General features: G+C 42.6%; 1 protein-coding gene across 1 annotated transcript in view; it reads right to left on the bottom strand.

Moving 5' to 3' along the window:
• The window catches only part of LOC137796508 (polycomb group RING finger protein 3), a 49,387-nt gene that overhangs the window by 26,415 nt on the left and 9,442 nt on the right, over positions 1 to 13,530 (bottom strand). Inside the window, exon 2 of the mRNA XM_068594482.1 lies at positions 560 to 669. Coding sequence (XP_068450583.1) covers positions 560 to 574 — 15 coding nt within the window. The 5' untranslated portion in view covers positions 575 to 669. The remainder of the gene's footprint in view (positions 1 to 559; positions 670 to 13,530) is intronic.

Here is a 13,530-nt window from a genome sequence, read left to right as displayed (position 1 = left end):
AACGGCTGATGGTGCATTTTTGTCATTTCGTGACTTTTTTTTTTTTTTTAAAGGATTTCACAAACCCAAGATGTCAGAGGTGGAGCTGAAAAGATTAGTCGATCGATTAGCCGATCAATAATCAACTACTCGGAATAATGAAGTATATATTGCAAGCAGAAATACCAAATATTCCCCAGTTCTAGCTCCACAACTCTTATTTTTAAGACTTTGCATCGTGATGGGAATTTCTTCATCAAATGTTCAATACGTGACATTTTATAGGTGAAGGAAATCAGTAATTTGAGAGAATAAACTTCTGATTATAGAAACTATGAACATAATTCCTCTTTCCCGTGCATTTTGGAGCCACATCCTTCACAACTCAATTATAAGTAACATGATTGTGCGCTACAGCATCATCGTTTGGGATGGACTAAAACAGGAAACTTTACTTAGCTAATTAACTTCTACTTCAGCCAAACCTAAGCGTAAAACACCTGAGGTGAACATAAGCCAGCGTTGACACTCTGAGGCTGAAGAAACCACAACAGGAGACAAAGAGAAGAGCAATGCTTACCCCTAATACCGCCATGCGTCGGCTGTGGATGGTGCAGCGGCCACGTCTCTTCCTGCGGTTGTGCGGCCGACAGTGTTAGCTCCTCATCATGGAGAGCCTCTCATTGGAGCCTGAGACGGAGAGAGAAGAAGAAGAAGAGACGTCAATGTTGTTAACAATCTGAATATATTGAAACACAGTATTCATGGGAAGAACATCACCCAGGGTGCAAAATGTACTGCTTTTTTTGTCCACCAGCCAAATGGCTAGTGGATGTTTAAACATGAAACGATACTTTCATATTTTCGTCTACCTATAACCAGAGTTACACTTTGTCTGTCAGTTAAACACAAAGCCTCCAGCAGGCACTTAGCTTTGCTTAATTTATAAATAAATAACTCTTACTGTGGCTCAGTAGGGTCATGTAGCGTTAAAGCACTCTGAGTGCTCGGAAGACTGAAAAAGCGCTATACAAGTACAGTCCTTTTTTTTCCCTTAAGGGTTATTAAAACTACTCTTTTAGCTAGTTGCTAAGTTACAACTAGCTTAGCATAAAGACTGGGCTAGTTGACTGTCCAAAATCTTCCAACCAGCACACCCAAAGCTCACTAATTAATGCATCTCCGATGTGCTGTTTTAAAAGGGTTATGCGCTGAGCTGTTTTTGACCAAGAGCAGCTCCTGTCCAGGAAAGAGCTCGTTACATAACAGCCCAGTAACATGTCTGAACACAAAAACACAAGATATCGTGGGTTCATTTGTGCACTTTGGAGGTGCTGTTCAGCAGACTTTGTCCCCATTTGGACAGATCCGGCTGTTTCCTCGTTTCCACTTTCCATATTTATTGTTATTGTCTTCTGATTTAACTCTCAGGGATTTCCAAACTTGTTGGAAGACTCCTTTTAATATAAAACCTCTAAAATCGTCTGAGAGCGAAAGTCAAACCGCAACAGAAAGCCCTCGGAAGAAATACTTCACTGGACCACCCACGATGATGCAGCGGTGGCCGTCAGGACCAGCTGAGCCTTCACTCTGGCCAAAACACAGTCACAAAGTTACAGCTTTTTTTAATAATCTAATTTGTGTATAATGTATTATAATTATTTTCCCTTTAGCTTATTTTCTCATTGCACAGCTCCTGTCTTCCTCTGTTGCTCTGCCTTCAGCCAGCCGTGCTCCTGGTGGTGCGGTGTGGCGGAGTGCGTGTCCGCTGTCCACACATGTTGGTCTGTATGAACGCGCCGTGTATTGAGTGTCTGACAGTAACTCCCGGGACACAGTCCGCTCCTGATGTGGACTATACTGCACTGAAGGCCTAAGTCGAAAACACACAGCCCGCCACTGCGATGATATCATGTACTGCTCTTTCTAACACATACAATATAATTCTGTCCATTGTTCCTAAAAGTTGTGGCTGTCCTCCACGGAGGGCAACTGGCATCTTTCCTCCAGCTCTGACTGGTCCTGCCATCACTTTGCTGTGATTCATTGCTCAAACGCGAGTCTCATCATGACCCGAGAGGGAACACAAGACAGACAACCCACAGCCCCTTCATCCTGCTCCAAAACACACGGACGCCGCTTTTAAAGTCTCCGGTTACAACAGCAGCTCTGCTCATCAGACCGTGAAATCAGCCCAGTTAGTCGACAGCGCTGAAATGTGGAGGGTGTGGGGGGTCGGCTGAGGACACACACAGCCTATTAAGAGAGCCGCCACACGCCGATGAGCTTCACACAGATGTTATTGTCACGTGACGCCTCTGTGATGCAATGTTGTATTTGAGCCCTGGTGGGGGTTGAGTGGAGGTCGCGAACCCGGCGAGAGAAAAAAAAACACGGGGAAAGTTTCCGCTTTCTGTAGACGGGTGTGTGAACATGAAACTGTCGGTCACAGGAACGATACAGAATGCGTCTGCAGAAGACGACAGATGTTGACGTCTGCTTTCTGGCGGTTACTTGTGCTTGAAAAGCCCAGCATGCATTTAGGACATAAGCCAAATGAGTAGGAGGTATAATACCTCGTGGAATGAGCTCCACGCCATCATCGAGATGTGGACATGCAAACATTGTTCAAAGTGTCCCTTGAGAGGTATATATTTATTTATTTATTTATTTATTAGGTATTAGGGCAAGTTACCGCTTCAATAACGCATTAACTGTTCAATCGCTTAGCGGTGTTAATTATTTGATCATGCGTTAACTGCATTTTTTTTTTTACTTTGAAGGCGATTTATGTATGTGCGTGCACGCTTCCGTAGCCTTGCCGACAGGCAGTGTTAACGATTTTCCGACTTGAGCCTGACGCGAAAGCTCGTATTGTTCTGTAGTTTCTGTTCTCAGCTGCTGCGAGTCGCTGAGTCGCCTCACAAAGCTTCACAGGCGGTCAGTGTACCGCCGGGCTCACGCTGCAGTCTCAGCGTCCATGCTACAGGCAGTACCTGGAGGATGAAGACATGAATGTACTTAAATGGCCCTCACAATCACCTGACCTAAATCCCATAGAAAACCTCTGGGACCTTATGGTCCACAGACGGCGCCAGGCTGCTCCTCAGACTTTACAGGAGCTCCCTGATGCCCTTCGTCCGATCTGACAGGACGTCCCACAAGACACCATCCGTTGTCTCATTAGGAGCATGCCACAACGTTGTCAAGCATGCGTACAAGCATGTGGAGGCCACACAAGATATTGAGAAGCATTTTGAGTTGCAGAAATTGAATTTTGGCAAAATGGATGAGCATGTCACATCATTTTTTTCACTTTGATTTTGGAGGTGTTTATGAAATCAAGCCTTCTGTAGGCGGACACCTTTATTTCCATCAAAAGATGTGTCATTCTTTCATTAATAAAACATTAAACTATCCATATCACTATAGATATCCAACATGATTTTTTTTCACATTAAGATCTGTTGCATTTTCAAAGTGTTTCTTTAATATTTTTGAGCTGTGTGTGTGTGTGTGTGTGTGTGTGTGTGTGTGTGTGTGTGTGTGTGTGTGTGTGTGTGTGTGTGTGTGTGTGTGTGTGTGTATATATAAAGATAAACATAAAAAGGATAAAAGACGACAAGCAACCTCTGAGTTCAGTTCAGAGCTGAACGCAGGCTGCTTGCTGCATTCAGGGTCATGTGAGGACGCCGGCTCTGTGAAAGCCAGACAGTACATTAAACCGACAGCCCGCATCACTGCAGTACCCAGCCCGCTTCCACCATCATATTGGAAACCCCGTTATCTTGATTCACAGTCAGATATTAGATGTCCTGATACATTGAATGCCGTTTAACTGTATCGGTTAACCGAGCCCCATTTCCTGCCTCTCTCTCTCTCTCCCTCTCTCAACTGCCAGCTGTCTAATGAGGGCAAAATATGCCCAAATATACCAAATATCAGGACATTATCAGAACATTTAAAGTCAACTTTACTGCTGTGAAAACTGTTCTGAAAATAAAAGTGTTTCTTTGTTGTCTCTGGGAGGAAAAGGCAATAACTTTTATGGTCTCTCACATCCACTTGTGAATATGATTCTCAAATACTGGAAGTGCTCAGCCACCAGAAGCTTATTTACAGTCCGTGTTTGCTTTAATCATCTGGAGACAAACGGCACATTATTCTCACGCAACTGTTGTAGAAGCCAGCAGTAGAGAGCTGCTCTATCTGCTCTACTAGCAGGTTATTAACATATCGCCCTGATCCTGTTTAACACCATTGGCTGATCCGAGATCTGCAAATGTGAAATTAACCCTTGTTTACTCAGAGACTGAAATCTGCTTTTCTAACGAGACCAAGAGATAGTTAAATAAATCAAATGTTATTGATTTACTTTGTTAAAGCATTAACAGTACTATAACACATTAGGGATTATCTTTAAACATACATCTATTTGTTTTATAATAATAATCCCAAAACCATTGGAAAAAAAAACAATGATTATTAAAATAGTTGCCCATTATGTAAAGCGGCCAAGTAACCATCTTACATGCATCTTTTAGAACAATTCTATCCAAATATAATGAAATCAGTCTCCACTACGAGGCCCATTTATTACTATGGAAAGCTCCAGGAGTCTGTGGCATGAGGCAACAGCGTCAGACACAAGTGAAGGCAGCTGTCGTGCTGTAACAGAAGAGTGAGCAGCAGCTGTAGTGACTCACGATGAAGCCGTGGGTTCATCATCATCACTGAAACCTGCCGAGCAGCAACTGAACCCGTCGATCTGGTTTCATCAATCGTGTTCTACGAGAACCGCAAACGTCCTATCACACTTATCCAAAGTCCTTGTGTTCACTATTTTTAATGACACTCAATCAAATGAAATTAAAGGCTCCAAGAAAACCCTTTTAAAGACACCCGACATCTTGAGAACTTGACTTAAATAATGTTGAGCAATGATTTCGACAGCTAATTTTTCATCATGCACTGCGTGCCTTGATGGCTTGAAGACAGGTACTCTTCCTCATTCTCGACCCAACTGGTTCACAACCTGGGGTTTGGGTTTGAGATCTCCCCCCAAAAGGAGTCACAAGAGTAAGTCTGAGCGGTCACAAGACCATTAAGGGAGGAGAAAGAATGATTACTTTCGTCGGACTCTATGAAGAAAAACATAACTTTGTAGTTGAACCGCTCTCGGCTCCTTCTTTAAGATAACTGTAAAAACACCTGTGGACGTGGCTTTGTTTTTAAGGGTTCACAAGCCCTAAAACCAGCAGAGACGCACCCCCAAGCGCAGCACCCCAAGCTTCAAAATGTTCCTGACAGCTGGGCTCGGCAGCTTATCGTTGGCTTCAGTGGGCAAAAACATCCACAATAACCTTTCTGCATATTGTAAGTCAACTGGTCTCAGAAAACTAGACTTCTGCACCCCCTTTTTGCTTTTCTCAGACTGGAATCACTACCAGGAGACTGTGGCCAATCACAGCAGGGGGTGTTCCCATTGGCTGTTTTACAAATATAGACGCGCATGCCTGTTTCAATGGCGGGAAATCCTGCAGAAATGAGTTGCAATTCCAGCTTTTGGCGACAACTACGAAGCGACCCAAAACAGGACAAAGGCCTCATCAAAGAGGAGAATCTCAAAGATAAAAGACGAGGAGAACTTTGCGATCGTCTCGGCCTGAAGTTGGTGCATGCTTATGTACTTTAACCTTTTTCCAGAAACATGCGTTCCCCGTCTTTAAGTAACCACAGACAGCATGTGCATGGTTGTCGTGTAGTCTTTGGTCAATGAATGCACGTAAATGCAGCAGAAAGAGAATTTCCCACTAAAATTACCTTTGGTTCAAACTTGTGTCCGAATCTTTAAAATGTTTTTCTTTTTCATGACTCAAAGGGGAGGGAGGATCGGTCAAGATAATAACGGCTGCTTGTGATGCTGCCGAGTGGGGAACTGTTGCTCCAGTCACTCAAGATAAGAGGAACGACTAAATGCCTTCAATGTCCAAGGTTTTGAGAGTTTATTTCATTTTTCGGTGGCCTTACTTAACAAAGTGGAGCTGCAGCTCCTCTCAGGAGGCCGACTTGCGCCTCTTTGATCCATGAGAGAAGTGCAAACCGATTACATCACGTGACATTTTCGCAGCTTCTAATTTCAGCCCGCTGAGCACTGACTTCATCGTAACAAAATGTGTGCCAATCAGTTTACCTGGTAGCTTTCACTTCAAAAGTGCTAAATAAATATCTGTAATCAGGTACAAGATGAACTGTGGACAGAGAACTAATTCACAACAATATTTACAGCTCTATGGCTGAGAAGCTATTTAATTCACGAGGACACACAAAGCAACAACCTGAGCCATCAAATACACAACTCTAGACTCCTGCAGCTCAGGAAACAGACTCTCGCAAATACCAAGATTGGCAGCCCAGTCAGTGTTACATGGCTTTTGGGATGAAGTATAGAGCTCCAAGCTATTGTGTTAGAAGTTGGCAGACACAGCAGAGAGATTAATCAGCATGAACTTTTCAGACATGATATTGGCTTTCAAGCATTATTACTGCAAGTAAGGACATTTATTTTGTAACCAATAAAAGGAAATTGCAAAACAAATCAGCTCTACCTTGTATTTGCATCAGATTGTGAGGACCGTGACACATGAATAAATCATTTGAGGGGCAAAGATATAAACCTTGAGAGTACTGCAACGTAGGAGCATGTAACAGTTAAAAGAAAGGTAGTGGTAGAAATGCTCAAGATGGGCTACAGGTGAAATACAAAAGAAACAACAAAAACAACAAGATATTCAAATATCAAGATCTTTCCCATTCGCCTCTCAGAGTAAAATCTACATTTTTAATAACCCACTTCTCAGGTCTCGACTCGCAGCCACCACATTTCTTTAGCTTTCTGAACAATTTCACGCTCTTGGGAGTGTTGTTTGCATACTCGCGTTCCAATATCAGAGTCGACAGTTTGTTGAAACTCGACAGCTTACGGGTGGCAGCGCCCACCAACCTCGAGCCGCTGATATAATGAGAGTCGTGCCTCGACCAACGCAGGAACACACTGATACAAAGTCCTCTGGATGCAGCTAAGTCTGTAGATTACCAACATTTGCAGTCAGTCATGAGCTGAGCAACTGTCTCAGTAGCTGATAAGTACAAACACACACACACACACACACACACACACACACACACACACACACACACACACACACACACACACACACACACACACACACACACACACACACACACACACACACACACACACACCACAAAGAGCCCCTGTTGGCCCGCCTGTGGGGACTGGAGTGTTTGGCCTCGGTATAAATTGGCTGCCAGCTGGAGCGACGGACACTGAAGGCCGGCATCAGTGGACGAAGGAGAGGCCTCTTCTTGTGGCGGGAGCTTTGGCTTCACTTCAAAACACACACACACGCACACACAAAAAAAACTTGCCTGAACTGTAAGCATTCACACATCCGCCGTCCCGTCACACATACACACACACAGTCATTGTCTCCTCTTAATTCTGTTTGATGGCCCTCAATCCTCCAGTCGGGATTGGGTGCCTCGGTGGGGGGGTGAACCGGGCAGACAATAGACGCTATCCAAAGAGAAGCAGACTGCAGCCGGCCAGGAGGCCGAACGCGCTGCCAAGAAGCAGCAACACTTGAATAATTGAGCTTTTGAGTTTAGCTGGTGAAGGCCAGGAGTGAAGTTGTTGAAGCTGATGTGAAAAGCCGCCTCGCGGGTTCGATGGAAAACACGGAGAGTGCCAAACCGAAAGAAACCGACACACACTCCTGAATGTTTGCTGCTGTAAATGTCTGTAGGTATACAGGCAACTATTTGACAATCGTTTCTCCTTTAAACACTGATCTCACTCACATTTTAGGAGGTTGATGTTGGAGACAGACGAGTGAAGAAGTTTCATAAAACATTAATTATCTCTCCTGGCCACCAGGGGGCGACTCCTCTGGTTGTATAGAAGTCTATATAAATGACTCTCCTTCTCTCTTGATGTATTCCCTCAGTAAACATTGTAAACATGAGTTTATGTCTCAATCTCTAATTTCAAGTCTTCTTCAATGCAGCATGATGTTCATTTTGTAAATTATGGTTATTTAGAGTCAAACTGAAATCAGGGTATGCTTTAGGGCGGGGCTTATTGTGATTGACTGGTCCCTGCCGCTCCCAGAGACGTATACGGCTTCTCTACGTCACTCCTCCACATTCGAAATATGGTGACCTCTGTTCATCGCTTGCAAAAAAAAAACACCACAAGGAAACAACGAAATCACCAAGCTCAAATTTTCAAAACCACAAACCAACGGGTGACGTCACCAAGACTACGTCAACTTGCTATATAAAGTCTGTGGTTTTTAATAGAGTGTCTTTTGGCTATATTTGTTTCTTTGATTTAGAAATTGCCACTCGGTTGCTCCCTCTGTTCATTTATGTAATCAAAGAGCCCCATTGTTCTTAAAACCTTTAAACATTGCACTCTCTTTATGAGTGCTAACAATCAGCTACTGTACAACACCAAACTACTTATGTCTCTCTCTACGTCGAGCCGTGAGGACGAAGAGACGCCGCATCAAGTACTTCTTTTGGTCTCCCAGACGCAGCAGACGAGACCAGATCCAGACGTCTTCATCTCACTGACAACGTATAGAAAGTCAACCACCAGACCAGAACTTTGATTCCCTGAGGTGAATTTAGATGATTCAAAATCAGTTGGGGAAATAAAAGAAAAAAGTGGTTGGAATCCATCATTCACGGACATTTTCTTAATTCACCGGACAGAGTAGAGAACTAAAAAGTTGTTTGAGGAAGATGTTTAAATATAAAATAGATATCAAAGAGGTAATTATGACTAAATAAATAAAACTACCAACAGCAAGAAATGTATTTTTCAAAGCATTTGACGTGTATGGTTTAAGTTCTATGGATGACAATAACAGGAGACAGGATAATGTTTAGAATTTTTTTACGACCACTTTTTACGTCCACTTTAGGGCGGTTGAAAAAAAACGAGTTATTCGTAAATAACAAAAACAAAAAATTAGACGGTTAGACCTTTAAAGAAATCGGTATTGGTGAAGAAAATAGCAATTGATGCGTCTCTAACCTCGGCTGATGCTCCAAGTAAAAACTAAGATAAATATTATTTACTGCAGAAAGAGCCAAGTTGGTCAGGTTTATAGCTGAAACAATTTATCTGACAGAAAACTGAGATAATCGGCTGATTGTGGAGCGATTTTTCAAGATAAAACCATCTGAAATGTGGAGATTTGCAGCCTCCCTTTGTTTTATGTTAGTAAAAGAAGAAAACTATCTTTGGGTATTAAACAAGACAAGCGATTCTGAACACTTCTCGTCGGAGTCTAGGAAGTCGTGAGGGGCATTTCAGAGACAAAATTATGTGACCAGCGGGTAAAGCTAAGCAAAGCATGTTCGGACGCGTCATTTCCACGACATGAACTGGAGAATAAAAGCTGAACGGATGTCCTGAGTGGAGCTTTTAGTTTTTAACTTTACCGGATCCCCTGAAGAAGATGGAGCTCTGCGATGAACTCCCTGGAGCCTGATACTCATCACTTACCTGCTCTGTGTTTAGCTTAATGCTCCCTGTCATTACAGGTCAGGCCACACCCCTCTGCCCTGACTCCTGACTCCGCCCACACACTCACCTGCTGCCCGTTTCGCTGATTAGGCCTCCAGGATATAAACCAGCTCATCGTGTTGCTCCAGACGGTTTATTTAAGCAATAAGGCAATCATGTATCGTAATGTACTGTTCAAGGGTGTTGTTAGGCCTTGAACTGTATCTACGACATTATTGTAGATACAGTACTGCCTCAAGTCCTTTAGGTCTCTTGCCAGTGACATTATAAATAGTAATTGTAGATGCCAGCAAAATAGTTGTGGCCACCAAACATTGTATATCGCATTTCAGTAGCACATACGGGACGATAAAACTGACTACAGTTGAAAGCAGGGTGGAGGATGACACCCAGCCACCGATGTAAAGAAGAGCTTTTGCTGCTTCTGTCCGTCTTTTCTTCGTCATTTCCCGACTGCACGATGTTTAGAGAATTTGCCTCACGTGGGGAAATTACTTACGGTGATTATCTTTCACTGGAAATCATCACGATGTAATCAAACCCTTTTCATTCCTCATGTTAGTTTTCGGTTTTAGGTACTCGCTCACCGCTAATGAATCTGCTCTCAGAGCGTCAACTAGTCTGCTCTCAGAGCGTTAACTAGTCTGCTCTCAAGAGCGTTAACTAGTCTGCTATCAGAGCGTTAACTAGTCTGCTATAAGAGCGTTAACTAGTCTGCTCTCAAGAGCGTTAACTAGTCTGCTATCAGAGCGTTAACTAGTCTGCTATAAGAGTGTTAACTAGTCTGCTCTCAAGGGTGTTAACTAGTCTGCTCTCCGAGCGTTAACTAGTCTGCTCTCAGAGTGTTAACTAGTCTGCTCTCAAGAGTGTTAACTAGTCTGCTCTCCGAGCGTTAACTAGTCTGCTATCAGAGCGTTAACTAGTCTGCTCTCCGAGCGTTAACTAGTCTGCTATCAGAGCGTTAACTAGTCTGCTCTCAGAGCGTTAACTAGTCTGCTCTAAGAGCGTTAACTAGTCTGCTCTCCTGATTGGAAGCCGTATCAACGTGTGACTGTACAGCAGGAACCGGGACCACAAACACATTATATTTACCGCTGACATTTTCATCAAAAGTGATTCCCCCCAAGATATTAAAGTTTACACGAAACTTGTAAGCTATTATATTGTGTACGTAAACATCTGGGGCTTTTATTGTGGCGGGGAAAACAGAATAAGAGGAGGATTTGTTTGAGTGAAGAGGGAGACAATTTAAAATCACCTGTTATTTTGAGTGCTTACTGATATGGAAAGCTGGTAAATGTAAACAGGATGTACAGTACTTTATGGATGAATAAACTACACCCTGTGACTCACTCAACCCATCAGAATGCTTGATTTGATCTACCCGTATGTCCAGCTTTTATTCTGCCAGTTTGAGGTCCTCCATTGTTGGATGTGTTTGCCAGACCTCACCTCCACCTGGTTTTAAACCGATATCAGCCTTCTGTTGTCCAACCTGCGTTACTTTTAGGGAAAAGATTTGATCCAACAATCCAGATTCTGATATCACGACAGCCATCCTACCCACCAAGATAAAGTAGTATTAGGCATTGCTGTGATTTCACCAAATCACACCAGTTATTTTGTGTACAATTATTAGGGAATTTGAGAAATTGGCAAATATATCTGAAAAAGGCAGTTAGTTAGTCAAAGCCAATTATATTCATGTTTGGTATAACTTAAACTTTTTTTAAGTCCACTAAGAATTAAGGAATCACATCTTTTTGAGTAAAAAAGTGTTTATTTCTGCAAATTTAGCGTGTTTATACATTATTGCAGTAAGTAGACTTTATCAAATAAACAAACTACATACTCCTTACGTGATTTGCTATTGCCAATTTAAACGGACAACAAACTGGAGTAGCTCCTGATTTTTTTATTTGAGATTTAAAATCAAGTCTGGACAAAGGATTCACACCCTTTACTTTGTAAAAAACAAAATGATGTTACCTGTGAATTTATTCTGCAACCAGTGATCCTGACATCAAAGTTAAGTCACTTTGATTTGAACAGAATCAAGTCCATTCACCTCGGAGTGGTGACACCCGGTTGAATAACATTGACTCATTTCTAAAAGCTCAAACTACCAGTTCAACATTCTCAGTTATCACTAGTACAACATGTGTGTTCGTGTCACTGAGGTCGCAGCATCGACGCACTCTGCTTGAGTAACTTTCCGTGAGGCCCGGATGATCTTTTTATTGATCTTCAGAATCGATGGCCTCTGATGAGAGTGGAGCGATGAACCAATCTTTTTTCTTTTTTTTAAATCCACAAATTCATCACAGTGAGAGAGACAATTTTGTTTTATTAAAGAAAAGTCAGCGTGCTTATCTTTGTTCAAACAGCTTATGGTGCTGCTTGAAGTAGGATGAAACCAGGCAGCAAACTCCAGGTCTGAAATGTGAAGCTGGTGCACTTTTCTCCTGACCACCAGGGGGCAACTCCTCCGGTTGTATAGAAGTCTATATAAATAACTCTACTTCTCTCTTGATTTACTACCTCAGTAAACATGTGTGAGTGTATGTGGAGACAACAAAACAACACATCATATCTATCTAAGTATGTTTCCACTAAATTACATATGCTTTTAGCGTCAAATGGGCTTTGTTTCCTTCAAATGACTCAACACAGGCATCGTAACGGAGCATGCGGTGGTCCTACTGTGCAAACCGACAAAAGACACAAACGCTGCCTTAACATGAGGAGAAGGAATGAAGCATTGAACCGTCCCGACACATCGTGGCTGTGTCGGGACACGGCGGCCACACCGACAGCACCGAGACAAAAGACGGGATTCAAATGAAAGACGAGTCCCCCGTCTGCTACACAGAAACCCATCCAGTCCTGATAAATACATTTCCTGGTATCGGCTAATTCAAACGACTAGATTTCACTTAACTAATTCATTTTCAATCAATCCGGTCAGATATTTCTCCTGTGAAGCAGATCATATCTGTCTCTTTAGCTGCTAAATGCTCCACTATGTTCATGTCAGCTGAACAAAAAGCTGCAACTCACAGTAAACTCCAGAAAACAGGGGGGAAGCTGCAGATTCATCACTCACAAGTGACCCCCTCATCCACATTGTAACACAGCTTGTCAAAGGAACTATATATTTTGATTTAAGTGGCATATGTAGCTGCGTTGTTTCTGAAGCACCCTTCAAAAAGATGTCACCCTGCCAATTAAATAGTGATTAGTAAGATTTCTCCCTTGAATTTCTCATCGTTTGCAACGCTGCACAGCTCAAACCCAATAAGTGTTGCAAGTGGAAGCATCAAATGCATTGTATCCTCAGGGATACGGGTTGTTATTTTTCTTGTGAAAGTCAAATGAGATACTGGATGCACACACACACACACACACACACACACACACACACACACACACACACACACACACACACACACACACACACACACAAACACACACACACACACACACACACACACACACGAATCTGCTATCGGACACATCAACATGATTTTCCACTGACATTTAATAACATACATTTGTTGCTTTGACGCCCGTAGTGTGAACACCGCATGAAGTAAATTGCTGCTTTTTAAATGACAAAAGCAGCAATCAGTGTGTGTATGGAAGAATCAATGTTTTTGGCCGTCACCATCTTGGTATGTTGCAACCAGAAGTGACACGAGATGGTACAGCGAAGCACAACTGAACACTGACGAAGACGTTCATAAAAAAGTTACAATCAACTTTCATAAAAGACGAAAACTCTTACAACTCCCAGACAACGGAACGATAACGACCTGTCAATCACCTTGTAGCCCCGCCCTACAGCATTCCGTGCTTTATGGTCTGACTCTAAATATTTTACAAAATGTACATCATGCTGTATTTAAGAAGACTTGAAACTAGAGATT

The sequence above is a fragment of the Clinocottus analis genome, unplaced genomic scaffold (genome assembly GCF_023055335.1).
Source record: "Clinocottus analis isolate CAN_PGR_092001 unplaced genomic scaffold, fCliAna1.0.p SCAF_10, whole genome shotgun sequence".
In the NCBI taxonomy this organism is placed as follows: domain Eukaryota; kingdom Metazoa; phylum Chordata; class Actinopteri; order Perciformes; family Cottidae; genus Clinocottus; species Clinocottus analis.
This window is presented reverse-complemented; position numbering and strand designations above follow the sequence as displayed.